The sequence below is a fragment of the Aulostomus chinensis genome, chromosome 8 (assembly GCF_037954235.1).
Source record: "Aulostomus chinensis isolate RoL2024-O1b breed Wild chromosome 8, RoL_Achi_v1.0, whole genome shotgun sequence".
NCBI lineage: Eukaryota > Metazoa > Chordata > Actinopteri > Syngnathiformes > Aulostomidae > Aulostomus > Aulostomus chinensis.
In genome coordinates this window covers 14,400,578-14,418,275 of record NC_141327.1, presented here as the reverse complement: position 1 = coordinate 14,418,275, position 17,698 = coordinate 14,400,578, and the positions used below count along the sequence as shown (strand labels likewise).

The window sequence follows — 17,698 nt, the reverse complement described above, 5'->3', positions numbered from 1 at the left end:
GATAACTTGGTTGTTTCCTTTTTTTTTTATTAAAAGCTTTACATTATGACAAAAATATGCACTAGGGGAAATACAAAAAACAAAACAAAACCCCAAAACAAAAACATATATTGGATGCCAGTGGGTCAGACGTGGACCGAGCAGCCATGTTGGTGAAATGTTAGACAAGTGCATGACATGATGTCGGCCCAATGGTTTATATACAATGAAGTTTTAAAACTGGAGACTGCAAGCTTGCCATATTTAGAACGACTGTAGATTCTCTCTGATCTATCTTTACAGATCCTACCATTATTTCCTTTAGAACAGTAAAATAATCCTTCTCAAAACAATATAATATGCACATAAAATAAAATTATACATGAGAACAGCCAATAAAAAGAAAATGTTGCATGCTTTTTTAAAAAAGTTCTCAGCTAAGAAATGAGGTAAAAGGTGCTGCTGCTGCTGCTGCTGCTGCTGCTGCTGCGTGTTATGACCATAAACAGTTCTATCAAATTAAAAGGTAAGTTGTATGTTTGTGTCTGTGTGGAGTCAGATTTCACAATCGAAAGCATTTTTTTTTTCAAATCTCAAAAAAAAGGACAATCTTGGCTAAATTTTCTATTTTGTTTAAATCTGACTCAAATAAACAAAATATCAGTCATCTGTTTCAAGAAGTGTAAGAAAATACATTTTTCCCTTGAATGCTTTGTGTAACCAACATGGCTGCCATTATTAAACAGTAGAAACGTGTTTTTTTTTCTCCTTTCATTTGCATCTAAAATAAAAAAAAGGATCACACCTACAGTGTGGTTTCATATATGGACATTCTTACAAAGTTTTTAATTGCTGTTTTAAATGAGTTTAAAAAAAAAACAAAACAAACAGCAACATCCAGGATTGAAAATTGTTTGTTTTTAAAGAGTGACCCTGGCACCCAGGAGTTTGACATCACAATCTGCGAGAGAGAGAAAGAGAGAGAGAGAAAGAGTGAGAGGTAGAGAGAGAGAGAGAGTGTGAGAGAGTGTGAGAGAATGGGTATAAATACATGCAGGAGAAGCACATTTTAAGGCACATAACATTGGATGCAGACCACAAGAATCAATTTGGGTCGAGCTAAAACGCTCCTAGGTGAACTTCAGGCGCCATGACACATTCAGCTTGTCTGTAAATTAATATAATAACCAAATTACAGCACTGCGTAACCATTTATTTGTATTATCTCCGTAAATGAATCCACATGAAGCTGACTGGCGCTAGATATGACCAAGATCTTGTGGTTTGCTTCCACTCAGCAATCACACGAGGCGGTGAGGGCGATGCAGAGCGGTGAGTTCACAGGCACCACAAACCTCAAGCAGAGTGGAGATATTTGCCGTAGAAGGATGATTTGTGTTGACGGATCTCTACTTCTGTCCACAAATTAAGTCAATTTGGGTAAAATAGGGCTTTAAAAGTTGAAAAGATCAAACGTAGCAGGTTTGAGAGCCAATTTGTTTTAGTTCTGTGTATAAACTGATTGATCAAATGGTCAAAAATCTGACATTTTTGGATTTAAAATGCACTTTCACATGGGGGGGGGGGGCAGCGGACATCTTTGTCACGAATGGAATGGCAGTAAAATGAAGACACCACAGATGAGGGGTGTGACTCCACCTACTGGATCACTGCAGGCTTTCACAAATACTACGTGACCGCTGTATTTGTGGGATTTGTCGGTGTCAGTAACAAATTCAGTCATGACAGAACGACTGAAGGAACACAAGGAAGACCCAGGAAATGAAAGAGTCGGCTCCCTCAGTGCCCGACATGTATTTCATCATGAGAAAAAAAGATTTTATTGCTCTCAGTGGAGAACGCCTGTGTCTACCCAGCCTCCAGAGAGGTCAGAGGTCAGGGTCAGCGACAGAGCAGCTTGGAGCTTCTAATGACTTCTCTCTTACTCAGCAGGGTGGATGCCGTCTTGCTCCCTCTTCTGTACCCCCCCCCCCCCCATCCCAACCCCCCACAGTGAATGCTGATCATCACTATCTTACCTGCTGGCTTTGAAGCCTTTGAGCTTCTGGACAAAGAAGTTCTCCAGAACCTCGGCACACTGGTAGAAGGGTGAGTCGCTGGGATTGTAGTAGCGGCAGTTGTCAAAGATTTTGGTCATGTCCGCCACGAACTCCGTTAACTTGACGTACTCGCGCTTCTGCAACCTTTCCTCCATGGTGGAAAGATCTAAAAGATGAGGGTTTGACAGATGTAATTGGTTAAAGATTGGATGGAACGAAGAAGATGAAAATACCAAACAAATATATCTGCAAGCCAGAGACAAACTTCACATATGTGGAAACAGAGGATAAATATCTGGCTTTTCTAATCAAGTCAGTTCCGCAAATCTGCATGCCTGCATCACAGTAATTGAAGCTTATGTGGCATGTGCTTGACACACACTCAAATATGTTTCCTGGGAGCGCAGTTTATCTTTTATATGTGACAGAAAAAAATCCTACAGTCAGCCAGATTTAACCTCAGCCTTCCTATCACGTTTTGAGATCTGGTAGATTTGTCATTCCTGAGGAGAACATCATTATGTGAGTATCATTCCTGAGAAGTTAACCCTTCTGGGCTTGTACTGAAAAAGGAGCTTTCAGTCCAACTAACCTGGTTCTATCCTTTTAGAAATGGAAAAAAAAAGAAAAAAGATTGAGTTAGTGTGGGGGCTAGCTGGAACAGCCAAGCCTTCATATAATCTGCCGCTGCCAGTAGTTCGCTCTGCTCGGCGTCCCGAGGGCTGCCTTTTAAACAAACACATCCGACTCTTAACCTCCTTAACCCCCACCCAGCTGGCCAGGGGCTTACAAACCTCATGGTCAATATCAAAGACCTCCTTCTTCTCCGTCATCAGATTTCATCAAAAACCCTCCAAAAACTACCAACGGCTACAACTCCACCAGCCAAATGTTCTTTTCATTTTTTGAAAGGTCTTTTTCTTGTGGTGGAGAGGAAGAGAGGAGGACTTGAGTTTCCAGGATCAGGCCAACAGGAGCAAAGTGTGGGGCTAGTCCCTTTCCAGACCCAGAGCAGCTCATTAACGGTTTGTTTGTGTGGAAGTTCAAAAAGGCCCCTGTTGACGCAAGTCCCCATTTACATGGCCAGTTTGATCTGAGTTGGAGGGCTTCCTCCCCGCTGGCCTCCTCGTGGCTCTGTTTAAATGCTGAAGATTGAAAGACTGGGTGCCACCTCCGAAAGCCTCAAGCAATTATGAGAGGAAAACATCCCTGCAGCTCCTGGCTGGTCCAAATCCCCCACTAGTGCTGATTAAGAGAGATTGTCTTATACTGTCATGACCAAGTGTTGAGGAGACACACAGGACCTGTGATGGCTGTGCAGATGAAGCAGGAAGACAAATGTCCCTCTGAAGCTGCTGCTGCAGCAGAAAGAAAGAGGACGGAACTAACAGTGGCTCTAACACCAGTGTTCTGCAGAGGTCCCCACTGTGCTGCCAAAACTGCTGTTGTGGTCTCCACAGAACCTCTGACGGCGTTCTGTGGTATCTGATACCAGCGCTTTCACATCGGACAGAACAAAACCAGTTCTCCTCCCACTGGTGCATCAGTGGGCCTCAGGTACCCGCGAGCCAGTAGGTAGTAACCTCTGAACAGCAGGACACCCAGGACTTCCTGTTCTGGCTCTGATGTGCTCATCTAGTCATCAGTCTGTCCCGTGCCATGAGATGAATCTCTAATCATATTCATGTTTTACTATATAGCGTGACAGTGACAAACACTATATATATATATATATATATATATATATATATATATATATACACATACATATATTATATATGTATATATACATATATATACATACATATATTATATATGTATATATATACATATATATGTATATATATACATATATATGTGTATATATACATATATATGTGTATATATATGTGTGTATATATATATATATATATATATATATATATATATATATATATATATATATACATACACATACATACATACATACATACATACATACATACATACACACACACACACACACACACACACACACGAATAGAAACACACAATACCTGCTTACTACTCCATATTGGACACATGAATCATTTATATCCTGTTTATTAATGCTAAAAGGTGGGCGATTGAAAAGCAAATGTTACAGACAGGCTAGAGAGGTCGAGCCTCAAGTAACTGGTGCTTCAGGTCATGTCTATTTTTACGATATAGTTGTACTTGTGGTATTTTTTTATGGCTCACTGATATGTGCTGTCAGAAAAGTCTAAGGTTTTCTCATAAGCAAACCATTATGAAATAGTTTTTGTTTGATTTACCACTGGCTTCTTTTAAAGAAAAAAATTTATACCGAAGTTGTGCAGTCGCTGCCAGTGAATTTAAATGGCGTGGAAAATAAGAAAAACACATTCATCAAACCCAGAACATATGTTATGGAAAATAATTGCCTCTTAAGTAAAAGTAATTCTTATTAAATGATCTAAAACATGTAAGATGATTTACGAGTTTTTCCTAGTTGATACAAATCTTATTTTGAAAAGATCCTCTACTGTATTGAACTTCTGGGACAGAGAGGGGAATGTGAGAAGTCATCTCCCACACACACACACACACACACACACACACACGCCCGCACGCACGCACACACACACACACACACACACACACACACACACACACACACACACACACACACAGATTAGTGGTTTACGTTTTGAAGGAGGTTCATTAGCCAGTGAACATTTACTCTCAAAAATGTCTGACAATTTTCACAACTGCATTTGCATGTGTGTTATCAGACAAGATCCTTTTATTAGCAGCACAAATCCCTCCACTCACCCATTGGTTCCTTGATAACCCTGTAGTAGTCAGGGGCGTCATTTGTGTCCACTGGCTCCAAGAATGGCCACGCCATTTTGTGCGCCTGCAGGAGAGACAGTGAGAGAGGGATGGGGGGGGGGGGGGGCATTAAAAGAAGGACAAGACACATGAGAAAGCTGAAACCTACAAAGGAAAACAAACAGCGCCGCGAAAATGACACTGGAAACAGGTGGGTCAACACAGATGTTCTCTCGACCTTCTTTCCCCACTTCTGAGTCTCTACCACATAAACCCAGACCGCTGGAGTGAGGAGGGATAAATGAGGAGGAGAGGAAGCTAGAAAAAAGGTTGAGGCCAGGCAGCCATCCAACTGGGGCTCCGGGGAGCCGAACCCATCAGATAAGATGGACACAGAGGACTTTTGTTTGGCGCTATTACTCTGAGGAGGTGTGTTAGTGCTCAGCCTTTCACTGCTAATGAAACCACTCATGATGCTGCTGCTTCAGCCACTGTTGTCGTGGAAATTGCACTTCCTCAAAATTCTGTATCCTTAACATTCTTAACAACTGAGTTTTATCACATTTGAAAGGGTCTAACAAAGCTCCTAGATTAGTTTGTTGTGGTCCCAGGGCTGAAGGACTGCTGACTTCTGATCACTGCCACATCGCTGTAAACGTGTGATGTGTGCAGCTTCTGTCCTGCTCACCAATAAGGAGCGTAGGATTCTCCGCAGGCCTTCATAGTCCTTTTCTGTGAGGGGAGTGAAGACTGTCATGGCATCTTCCGTCGACTGACACTGCGGGCACACATATTCATCGATGTGGTTGGCTTCGCTTTGCAGGATGCCCACACAGCGACCGTGGTACCAGTTCTGACACCGGTCACAGCCAATGTAGAACCTGGGGAGATCAAAAGTATTTTCATGGCAGGTATATGATTCTTTGCATCGCAGTGGATGAAATGTGCTATAAAGTAGCTGTTTTTGATAATTATAGTAAACTTGTTGTTTGCCTTTATTGTGATCTCAACTACGTACCTGTAAAATTCTCTTGAGCACTGTTATGACTTTATTTCTGTGACAATATTTGTCCACAGACAGACTTATAAACAAGTCTACACTCTCAAAGCCACCTCTGTGGAAGTTCCTACTACAGTTGTGTCACCATGAATACATTTTTGCCATGATGACACACACACACACACACACACACACACACACGGAAAACAATGCTAGCCACATGCTGTCGTAGTTGGTAAATATACACTACCACCACAACCCATCATGTTTATGAAGGCCTCTTTCTTCTTCTCCACCAAGTGGCTATTATCAAAAGTTTGTAACTGCTGTATGACTTATTTTCAACATGTTTTGCCATTGTCACATAACTCAGAATAAAATGAGTGACTATGTTACCTCACTGTAAACCAAGACAGTAATATGCAGAACAAGAACAAGAACACGAAAAACTGACTGTACTCAGTCACTCAACATGGCATTATCACCCGAAAAACAACATCACAACATGTTACAACAGAAGCAGAGGGTGGCATCTCCTTACTGGGACTCGTCATACGGCGTCTGGCAGATGCAGTAGAGCTCCTCCGTGCTGCCCTCCTGGCCCCGTTTACACTCCACACAGATGTAGTCGTCCATCTTCTTGGCTTCCTTCTCTGTGATTCCAACGCAGTCGCCGTGATACCAGTTGGTACACAAGTCACAGCCGATGTAGAACCTTCAGAAAGAACCAGTGGGGTCTCACAGTTAAAGTCAAGCACACCAAGACTGAGATCAATGAAATATGCTACACCAATTGCTCGTTAGTGGCTGAATGAATGCTCTACACATGGTGGTGCAGTCTGGAGGCTCACGGTATGTTTGAACAGTCAATATTATTTAGTGCTGTTGACTCTGTCCTGCTTGTTCTAGATCATTAGATGGTTCAACCTCAGGAGCTGAGAAAGTACTGGCTGAGGTCAAGGAGGCTAAACTGAAATATTTTCTGAGTGGTTTCTCTGTTGTCTTCTTGCCCATTTAAATGTGTATACTTCACAAAGTCATCAAGTATTCAACAGAGAATCATCATACTTGGTCTCGTCATAGGGCGTCTTGCAGATGCAGTACAGCTTTGTGTCCTTCTTGCTCTCCTTGGTGCTTGTCGTCGAGATCATCTTCTTCTTCTTGGACTTTGTGGACGTCACCATCTCCCTCTCCTCCTCACGTTTCCTCTTGTGTGTGGGGGTGACAGCTGTGGTGAGGGGGTGCTGAGTGGTGATGCCGTGTACGCGTGCTTGAGCGTGTTGTTGCTGGCTGTGAGCGGTGGCGGCAGCGGCGGCAGCAGCAGCCTGAGCAGCTTGGTGGGCTGCAGCCTGAGCCCTCTCCTTCTCCCTCCGCATCCGCAGCAGGTCCATCTTCAGCTCCTCCTGAGGAGAAACGTGAGGACAGATTAGGTTAAAACAAGAGAATGTTGAGTTACATCTATTGTCACCTACCCACGTTCGGCTAATATTAAATACCTGAGCCTCTAACTGCAGTTCCTTATCAAGAAGTGCCCGTTTCTTCAAGATCTCCATCTTGAGGCTCTCCTTGTGTCGGTAAAGAAGCGAGGAGAGTTTGCTTGCATTAGCCAACCTCTTCTTCGCCTCCACCACTTCCTCTTTCTTCCTCCTCTTGGCTGCCTGCCTCTCATCCTTGTCTATCCGGTCCAGAATGAACTTCATCACTTGATTGCATACAATCATCCTGGACAGGCAGAGGTGGGAGAATAGAGGAGGAGAGGTGAATGGGTTTCAGATTTACGGCCTCTGAAGGCCCATGAGAGCATGGCGAATTGAATAGTCATACACTAGTCTAAGCTAAAGAAAAACTCTACTGAAGTTAATGAGGACTCAATGGGCTTCTGGCTTATTCACAGTATCTTTGAAGAAGTAAAATACACATAATTCTTCTGTTGAGAAAAAGGCTGAAAGAGCCACAGGGGAAATTATCACATAAGTGACTGTAGAGCTCAGAAAGTTATCCCTCTGACACCAAGGCGCAGAAGCGGATTATTAACCCTAACAATTTTTCAATGTTTCAGGAAATAAAACCTGCAGGGCTAATTGAGAACATATTAGAACAACTTTCCACATGTAGGAAAAGGCAGAGTGTGTGTGAATGAACAACGCAAGCATTTCTCTCAACACGGGTCCTTCAGGCCTTCTTGTGCCTCGCTAAATTGTTTCTTTCACTGCTGTGAACCATCAACTGACAGAAACAAACTTGCTTTGTCCAAATATTACCTTCACTACAGTGGAAATGCTTAAAAGATGCATTGTCACATCTAAAACAAACAAACAGATGAGTGTCAACACTTTCTGCATGAAGAGGCAGACCAATCAAACAACATTACCCTTAGAAATCCTGACGCTAACTTGGCTAACTCTGAAAACTGTATGCTTTTGTGTCATCATCCCTGCTTCTCGCACATGTTAGACGGGTATTTAGTTATTCAGTGTTTATTTGTGTGAGACTCCAGTAATATGGGAGTGGAGCTAAGAGCTGGAGGAGAGGGATCCTTGCTGCTCATGTAAACAAGGGAAACAGTGGAAGAAAAATAAGTGAAACACAGCTTGAGCACCACGTAGGATCCGATACTGTGTGACGAAATCAGACAATTCTCAGATACCCATACATCCCTCACATTCTGCCAACAAAGTGAGCACCAATATTACAGTGGATCTAGAAAATTTATGGCTCTGCGTCAAGAGTATGTTCACTTGTGTTCGCTAACATTCACAGCTACGATCGAAAACTGCTGAGCAACAGAGCGCCTTGTTGGGTTTATGTTGGTATGAATGACACACACATACACATCCGTGGCTGCTGAGGTCAAAGACAGGCCACGATTTGTAGAGCTGCGGACGACACTAACGAGACTGGACACAAAAACACGTGCGAGGTGACGTCAGAATTTTCGTGGTAATTAATAACAGAGTCATGTTTTGGAGGCCAAGCAAGGGATGATATGAAGACATGGAAAAAAATGGATGAAAAATAAGCAGGGAGGCAGACGACAGACAGAGTTGGTGTGGTGAAGTCACGCTCGTCTGGATTTGGTATTTCAGGTCTGTGTGAATGGGCACAGTGTTGACACACCTTCTGTGGACACATGCGTGTCAGAGTCAGCTATAGGTCACAGCATCATCCATCTACAAGTGCATTCTTTTGGATTTGTTTGATTGTGTTCTCAGTCCTAACTGCTTATGGAATAAAACAAATACCAGACCACAGCACATCTCTACAAACCTCTACACATTCAGAGAGGCTTTTTTACGGTATAATTGGTTCACAATATTATCAGAACTTCATGGTGACAGGCAGATATTGGCCATTTTTCAGTAGATGAGTGTCAGTTCTATTGCTCAAGTCTCTGAACGACAGATGTTGATGAAACTATTTGGTAAATATGAAGTTTATGGACATTCTGAAATCATTTGGGGAAAAAAGAAAACCTCAATTTTTCAAATTCACAATGTTTACTGATATTTTTCAAAGTGTAAAAAAGGAGAAACTCATATAAACTTGTTTTAGAAAAAACTATCCATACTATTGCTCAAGGACACTTTAACATGGTCACCGGGGGAAGTGAGGATGGAATCAGCGACCGCTCAACCTGAGCCATGCCAGCCCTTTTAGAACAAATATTATTGACAAAATGTGTTTCCAATATTGACCAAAACACATTTTCATGCCTTTATCTAGTTTACAGGTCATCAGATAAATGTTGGGCCAGTACTCTCAGACTGATTTAAGACGAAACACTTCTGAAGTCCGTAACAAACTGACATGAATCGAAACCTGAATGACACCTATGAATACACTCAAAATGGTATTCATATATTTTCCTAAACTGAGCCAAATGCAGCAGCCAAACACATTTCAGTTAATTGAACCCATTAAGAAGGCCCATTATTCCCCTTGAGTACCTTTCTGTTTTCCCTCACACACACAGAACTAACCTTTGATTCTCTTCTCTCTCTGCTGGCGTTAAGGTCTTCTTCTGCTTCAAGTGCTCGATCACAGCGTTTTGTTTCATCACGACCTGACACGTAGTGTTGAGAGTTGTCCGAACAAAGAAATTTAACAACAGGATATAGAGACAAACAGAATATTTAAAGAACATGTTTTGAGCAAAGAGAGAGAAGAAAAAAATAGTCATCTGGACTTAATAGATCAGGCTGCCCATACATCTGCTTACATCAGTGTATTTAGCATAAAACCTGGCGCATTCACACTCATATAAATGAACCTGAATCAGAAGTATGACATGTCAAATAGACACAGAGTACTACAGAGTAGTGCTGCTGTCGGCAAACAAAGACAGAGTCTGAGCTGTAAAAATAAACTCTCGTGGAGGGTCCAGGGACGGTGAGTGTTTATGTCACGATGGCCACGAGAGCATCAGATAGATGTCTGACACATGATGGCACACACACGCTTAACACACCTGCTTCTGAATGATGTCGCTCTGGCTGGCTGCGTTGAGAGCTTGCTCTCTCTTGGCTTCTGCAGCTTGTCTCTTCTTCTGTTGTTGCTGCTCTCTGATCTGCTGGATCCTCTGCAGCTGCTCCTGGACAGAAGCTGCCTGGATGGTCACCACGTTTCCAATCTGTGCAGATGACATATTGTGAAATAACACCATCCAACCTAAAAGTCTGACGCCATGGTGATCAACTGACTGATGCGGTGAATGAAGGTGGATTGGTTGCTGTAACAGTCACAGATATTCTATAAGAGATGGGGAAGAGCAGTCCACAGGGGCACTTTAAAATCTTAGTAAAACAATAATAAAAACATACATTCCATGATTCTCATCGATCATGGTAGTAGACCATCAACCATTCAAACTTTCTGAATGAATCTCCTCTGTGATGATAACTACCTGTCCTCCCTGAGCAGAGCTGGGCCCGGTCTGTTGGATCTGGATTGGTAGCTGCAGTTTGATGTGCTGTGGCAGTGATCCTCCACCCTGCTGGGCCTGCAGCTGGGCCAACACCTGCTGCAAGGATGCAGAAAACATACATTTAACAACACTTCCATGAAAAACATACTTTGTTAATTGATTCGTATACGTGTTTTTTTTCTTAGATGTGCACGTCACATTGTCCGCCACCTTTAATGGCCTGGCTTTAACAGACTGGGCATGCACAATCAATAGCTTTTTCAGGATTGAACAAAGTCGCCTACTGCTGGACACCATGAAGCAGCACCTGAGCAGTGTTCGGTGTCCAGTTAATAATCCAAACAGCAGCTGTTTAAGGGAGTGGAGAAAGAGTATGGTTAAGTTTCCAGTACAAATCAGTTTGTCTCATTGCTAATCATACCTGTACCTGCTGCTGCAGTCCAGACATGCTGATGAGCTGGGACGTCTGCTGCAGCTGCAGCTGGGTTGTTCCTCCCTGTGTTTTCACCTGCAGGGAGGTGGGAGACTGAATGGGCATGTGGGCCTGCGTCTGAGGGGGTAACTGGCCTTGTGGGGTAGTTGAAGATGGGGTGCCGGTGGTGGCGAGGGGAGCGGAGCCTGCTTGGACAGGGGCAGCTGCCTGCTGAGCAGGCTGGGCTGGGGTTTTGGTGGAGGTGGAATTGGGCTGGCCGGCAACTGTGGTACCTGTGGAGAGAGAGAGGGGGAAATAGAAGAGATGAATTGATTGACAACTTTAAAACCTTTGGTAATGGCAGATGCTTCAAGTTTGCACACAAATGATTGAAGAAAGACATCCAATCATTAGAGTGCACATATATATATTTTATGATTAAACAGTACAGTACACTACAGAATGCAGAGTATGGATAGGAGATATCTGAGCTCACAATATCCTACCCTGAAATCAGTAATTCAACAAAGGACACTGCCACTTGAGGGTTTCCCTCAAATATATATCATCAGGTACACAAAAGGAACTTTTTGTGTACTCTCAATGATCAGTAAAAAGAAGCATAAAAAGCAAATCAGTCCTAAATTCCAGAACTGTGATTAAGGCCTATTTCTTCTCCTACCTGTGCCTGATGTGGGCGTAGCAGCTGAAGCTAGAGGTGTGAAGAGGAAGCGCTGCATCTGGCCGTTGGGCAGCGCTGCTTGCATGAGCTGCTGGCCGGGACCTGGGATAACGGTGACTCCGTGAGGTATAACCTGCAGCTGACCCGTTGTCTGACCTTGACCCTGGACCATCACTGTCAGAGCCTGTTGGGTGCCACCAACACCAGCCTGCCGGTCCACACCTGATCCTGCCTGCTGCTTCTATGGGAGGCAGACAAGGGAAGTTTGTATGAAGTTATATTGATAATGTACTCTACTATCTCTCCTGTAGAAACAAAATAAAGTGATGAATGATTCAGCAAGATTCTTATTACACGTTTAATAGTTGTTTGTTTCAGTCTATGGCTCTTAATTCTCAGTCAGCCATTTTTGATTCTGAAGACTTTTTTTCAAATCCCAAATGTTCTACAGTATCTCGTAATTTCCTGTTAGTTCACAGCCAATGTTTTAGACGAACCTCAATGTCTTGACGCAGGTAAAGACCTTTTCAGGAGAGAAGTGTCATTGATGACTTTTTAAGCAGCTTATGGGGCTATGACCTATTGCTTGTTTTAGGTTTCAGGAGCTCCGTGGGATGAGAAGGGGATCTATATAATTCTCTGGTGCTAAAAATGAAGGACAATAATTGGATTTCCCAAAAAGTGCTGATTTAAATTTGAGGTTGGGGAAAGTGTATAAGGCCACCCTGGAGTTTTCCGTGCTCCTTCACTAACCTGTGTGAGCTGTGCGAGCTGTGCGATGCTGAGTTTAACCTGGCCTTGCCCTTGTGCCCGCGGCGTGCCGGTAGGTGTTTGGCCAGCTGCCTGTCCTGCCACAGTGGGACTGGCTGCCGCCTGGCCCGTGACCGTGGCAACAGGGCTGGCTCCAGATACCGCTGTTGACACTGCCTGGCCACGTATGATCTGTGTCACTACCTGCTGACCACCCTGGCCTAAGAGAAGAGAGTGGAGAATTTAAACGATATGGAGATGATGCAAAACAAGAAGCAGAAAAACATGAAGAGAAGGGAATAAAAAAAATTCTACAGCACTTGCATGGGGAACTCAAACCTTCTTGTTAGGTACAGTACCTTGCTGGACCACGAGGGGTGTTCGGAGTATAGTCTTTCCCAATGGTCCTGTCTGCTGGATTGGGGTACGGATCACCGTCATTCCTGGACGGATCTGACCACCGGCTGCCAGAACCTGGTTTCATTGAGATGCAGTTTGTGCTGACACAGTGAGACTTTTATTTCACAAATATTGGAAAAAAATGTGAAAAAATGAAATAAAGATTGCTGTACCTGCTGTTGGGAGCCTGCAGCGTTGGGCCTAACATTGAGCGTGGTAGTGCGGGGCTGGAATGTGGTGTAGGTCTGGGCACCACCTGCTGTACTGGAAGGGATGATACCCAACACCTTCTGCTGAACCACACCTGCACAAAGAAGAGGATCCAACACGAGCGAGAGTTAGAGGGTAAAGAGCAGTTAGGTCTTTTCTGCATTACAGCATAACTTAAGGAAAGAAGGATACCCAGATATAATTGCGCTATTAATTTATGACAAGGTACAGTTAAGAGTTGTAGTTTTCAGGATTTAAAAAAAGAAAAAACACAAAATAAGCGATTTTAGATGTGTGATTCAAAAACTGCAACTTATCAGCTTCTATTTTTAGATATCAATGTTCATTTAGTTTGAAACATCAAAGACATGAAACACTCAAAGCCCAAATATCCCTAATACAATTACTGATGTGAGGCAGTGGTTACAGTAACAAGTGAGCAGTTGTGCAGAGGTACTGCATTGACACAACTCAATACATTATTTGTGGCTTCTCTCCCTGCAAGATTGCCAGCTTTTGATCACAGCAACGGTAAATATTAGTCAAGCAGGTAAACAAAATCTTCAAAGGCTCACTGAAAGCTTAGTTGGGTTTCCCCCAACATATCTGAACCCTCATAAATTATTCATGGTTTCACTGCTTTTTAACTTTTACCTGACAAAGGGAGCGTTTCATATTTGCTCACTGTGCTCCATGAGCACACGTGAAGCTGATGGCTGAAATGAAAACCACCAGAGTGTCACTCATTTTCTTCAGCTCCTGCTGCCTTCTCTCTGCGGTTTTTCAACCGCAACCAAGCAGGTAAACCTATACATCAAGGGTTTCCCTCTTCAAACAGAGACGTTAAGCCCAGTCATAAGACCCAGGGAGCTGCTGCTCTGGTCACACACACCAAACACTCCTTTCTATGGACTGGCTGTTTGGAGAGGTCGGGGAGTTGGGACTCTGGTGAGCGGAGAGCTACACATTTATTCAAAAAGATGGAGAAAAAAGAAATATGGAATCCTGCTATAGAGGGCTACCTGTCTGGGACACAGACCTCAGGGTAAACTTGTTTTCCTGCCTAACTTCCTTTAGCCCTTCCAAAATAAACAGGGCGCCCCACAGTCATGCTGGATAAATACACATGTCCATTAAATGGTTACACTCCACCTGAACTTAGTTTCTCCTTCATGGGAACTTCAAAGGTAAGAAAAGTCACTTTATTATTATTCATTTTATCAGATGAATGCCATGTTTTATCCAAGCAGGTCTAGATCAAATTATGATTGCATCATCTTTGAAAATTACAATCTCTTCAGCTCTTGTTGGCTGCAGTTTCCTTATTTTTGGTGGTAAGAAGCTGTTTTGAGACATTTAACAGAGGAATGGCGTTAACAAATTACTATTCTGTTGACCATTTTAGTCAAACTACAGCTGCAACATATTTGTTTTCAGCTTGAAAATTCTAGATCTTAATTTCATAAAAAATTTTGTGTATCCAATCAAGATATTGTGAAAACTTCATTTGGCCCACAAGAGCTGCCACCGCATTAATGGCCCATATGACCATGATAGGTTCCATTTCTGGGTGTTGGGTACAATATCCATCACCCAATAATTTGACAGTCCCATGTCCTCATCACTAAAAGCACCTAACATAAGATACCTCAATTCCAGTCTGTATTTAGGTCCTCAGACTACACAACCCTACCATCCCACAACTATCCAACCAAAATAACTACTTTTTATTAGATTACCATGCCGACAGGACACAGCCAGACATGATGCCCCGTGCCAAAGTAAACTACTGACTCACAGGGTAGCCACATGGCATACACCACAATAGGGTTGGTACCACTGCAGCACAAAGCACCTTTGAAGTAAGTAACTTAATGCAGATGGTGAAAAATGCTGGACTGAACATTTACGGTCTCCTCCCTTAAGCTCCGCTGCTCAGAGAGTAGGACAGCGTCTTGCAGTTGGAATTATTCAATGATACGATTTCCTTTAGCACTTGTTTAATGTCCATTGTCGTGACGCTCCACTGTGTGAACAAGCTAATCATTGCTTTTGTGTGTCTGAACTTTGGTTCTTTAACCTTTAGTTCATGAGTGAGAATGTGGCCGTTACCATCCTTAACTGACAAATCAAAGTGCAGGGCAGGAAACAACTAATTGCAACTGCATGATTTATTCATTAACAGAGGCACTGAATAGTGAGTTTGAATAGACATTAGTATCTGACCACCTAAGCTGCATAGTTCTACTAGGTTGTGGTTTTCAAAATGACTTTATTCTTGTGTACTTGGCCCGGAGATTGAAGCAATCTAGGGGGAAGGAATGTCTAATTTGTAGACTTACAAATATTTGGGCCTGAAGTAGCTGGCACACACACAAGATTCAAGATGAATGAACACACTCTAAGACCCTTCAGAGTGCCGTGTCAGTTGTTGGCACACTCAGTTGGTTACAATGCCATCTAATTAATGGGCCAGAACTAATTTGGCTACTTCAGCTCATTTAAAATGTCTCAGGTGAGGGTCTGTTTTGAAGGAATGAACAAACAAACACACATGCCTCTAAAACTACTGATGACAGAAAGAAGAAATGTCTTCACTAAGTGAGTAACATGTGCCCTTGGTCTGCCTCTGAGGTGCGATGTACCTCCTTGTGAAGTCGGCATGTTGACCGTGACGATCTTGCTGTTGGCTGGCAGCGGCAGCTTGGTGGTCACAACCTTTCCGCCCACTGAGGTTCCCGTAATCTGAAAGGTGTGCCCGCTAGTTGTGGCCACATTGGTCTCCGTGCCCACCCCTTGGTAAACAAACACAGAAAAATGACAACAAATACTATCACTGATGTAATTCCAATTTTATAATTACTTCTAAAACTCCACAGCAACAACCATGAAAACATCTGACTAAGCTGTGAACATTTTTTTTTAATCATATTCAAATACATAAGAGGAAAAAAACCTGCAGAGAGCTTTATACTTTGTTGATGAAAATTGTCATAGTGGTCAAGTTCTAATAAATCAACTGATGCCAACACTTGTGGAGCTACACTGACTGATAACCCCCTGCCCCCTCTCCCTCTCTATAGCTGTAACGCAACCTGTACCTTGTGTGCTCTGACCCTGCTTGACCCAGGTGGCAAATGACTGCTGGAAGTTCTTGTTCTGGAATGTGACGGGGGTGCCCATCTTGGTGGACAGCACCACCTTGGTGCTGGGAGTCCCTTGGCCTGACAGTGAACCCACGATGACTTTGGGCGTAGCAGCAGGTGTGGCGGGAGTCCCGGTTGGAGTAACTGTGACTGAGCCAGGTTTCTGCTCCAGACGTTTCTGAGAAAAAAAACAACAACAAAAAAACAGTCAAAAGTCAAAACATTTAATCACTTATGTGGAAATGAGATATGACAGTGCCAGAGTAAAGAGTGGAGTATGGGTTTTGTGGGGGGTTGCTGTCAGTAAAATGAAGCAATCACATAGAAATGAACAGATATATTGAACTCCAAGTGATCAAATAAATTCCTCTGCACCCTTCCATCTCACAAAGTAAGACGCTATAAAAACGACATCCTTATTTTTCTTGCACAAATGCCTTTGATGATTTTTCAATAATATCTAATAAAGCACACTCACCTTTGCTTGTTCAGCTGCCTGAGCTTTCTCTTTCTCAACTCTGCAACAGAGAAACCAAACAAATGTATAAAACATTCAATCTTTGTCAAAAAGGAGGAGGATATTTGCACTTTAAATTTACAAGAAGAAACTCCAGTGGAGGCATGGTTTAATATATTATTTTTAAGTGTTTTAAATACATTACTGACACTACATGACTGGTTGGAACACATGCAACATGCTTGACCCCTGACCTTTCTGAGAAGGCTCTGATCTCCCAGAGATCCAGCTCCTCCTCTGCCACCCAGGTCTCGATCACCACTGGGCCCGTCTGCTTGGCAGGTTCAGGCTTCTTGGGACGCAAGGCACTGGAGCGCAGCCCCTTCCTCTGGGGAGTGTGGGTTTCTAATGATGGCGACAGATGAACACATTAAGACTGTTTGCAATTGGCCTGGAGGGAGCAAGATTATAACATCATTATGTATATGACATTTGTGATATGAAAAGTAGATTCAAGACAGATCATGTTACTAATTTTGCATAATTAAACAAAGCAAAATAATTTATGGATAAACATGGGAACAGACAAGAGTAATAAAATGAAATGTATTTGTATAACTTTCTTTTGGAACAAGAAGTGTATTCTACCTTTTGGTGTCTCAGGAACTCCAAGTGGGCAGATAATTTTGCGGATGCAATACTCTGAGCGAATGCCGTAAGGTCCAACGTCACGGCGCTTGATGATCTCTGTTGTGGTGATTTCGGTATCGGAAGTCTCTGTAGCAATGAGTGGGGATAGGGCTGGATTGGTATGACGATGAGGAGGAGAGCCCGAGAAGATGGAGGAAATGCACTCCAACATAAA

General features: G+C 43.0%; 1 protein-coding gene across 5 annotated transcripts in view; it reads right to left on the bottom strand.

The window, feature by feature from the left end:
- Positions 1-17,698, bottom strand: part of LOC147257287 (nucleosome-remodeling factor subunit BPTF-like) — a 42,848-nt gene that overhangs the window by 2,260 nt on the left and 22,890 nt on the right. The window contains exons 16-35 of one of the 5 annotated variants that reach the window (XM_086211096.1): positions 17,482-17,634; positions 17,088-17,238; positions 16,855-16,894; positions 16,332-16,554; positions 15,876-16,025; positions 13,194-13,324; positions 12,981-13,095; positions 12,625-12,842; positions 11,872-12,112; positions 11,199-11,482; positions 10,757-10,873; positions 10,322-10,483; positions 9,834-9,916; positions 7,350-7,575; positions 6,922-7,256; positions 6,395-6,568; positions 5,542-5,734; positions 4,854-4,938; positions 2,019-2,205; positions 17-940 (exon numbers count right to left, since the gene is read on the bottom strand). In XM_086211096.1, coding sequence (XP_086067222.1) covers positions 934-940; positions 2,019-2,205; positions 4,854-4,938; positions 5,542-5,734; positions 6,395-6,568; positions 6,922-7,256; positions 7,350-7,575; positions 9,834-9,916; positions 10,322-10,483; positions 10,757-10,873; positions 11,199-11,482; positions 11,872-12,112; positions 12,625-12,842; positions 12,981-13,095; positions 13,194-13,324; positions 15,876-16,025; positions 16,332-16,554; positions 16,855-16,894; positions 17,088-17,238; positions 17,482-17,634 — 3,275 coding nt within the window. In that variant the 3' untranslated portion in view covers positions 17-933. Of the gene's footprint in view, positions 1-16; positions 941-2,018; positions 2,206-4,853; positions 4,939-5,541; positions 5,735-6,394; positions 6,569-6,921; positions 7,257-7,349; positions 7,576-9,833; positions 9,917-10,321; positions 10,484-10,756; positions 10,874-11,198; positions 11,483-11,871; positions 12,113-12,624; positions 12,843-12,980; positions 13,096-13,193; positions 13,325-15,875; positions 16,026-16,331; positions 16,555-16,854; positions 16,895-17,087; positions 17,239-17,481; positions 17,635-17,698 lie in introns of those variants that run through there. The other 4 variants (XM_086211092.1, XM_086211093.1, XM_086211094.1 and 1 more) reach the window with 4 other exon arrangements.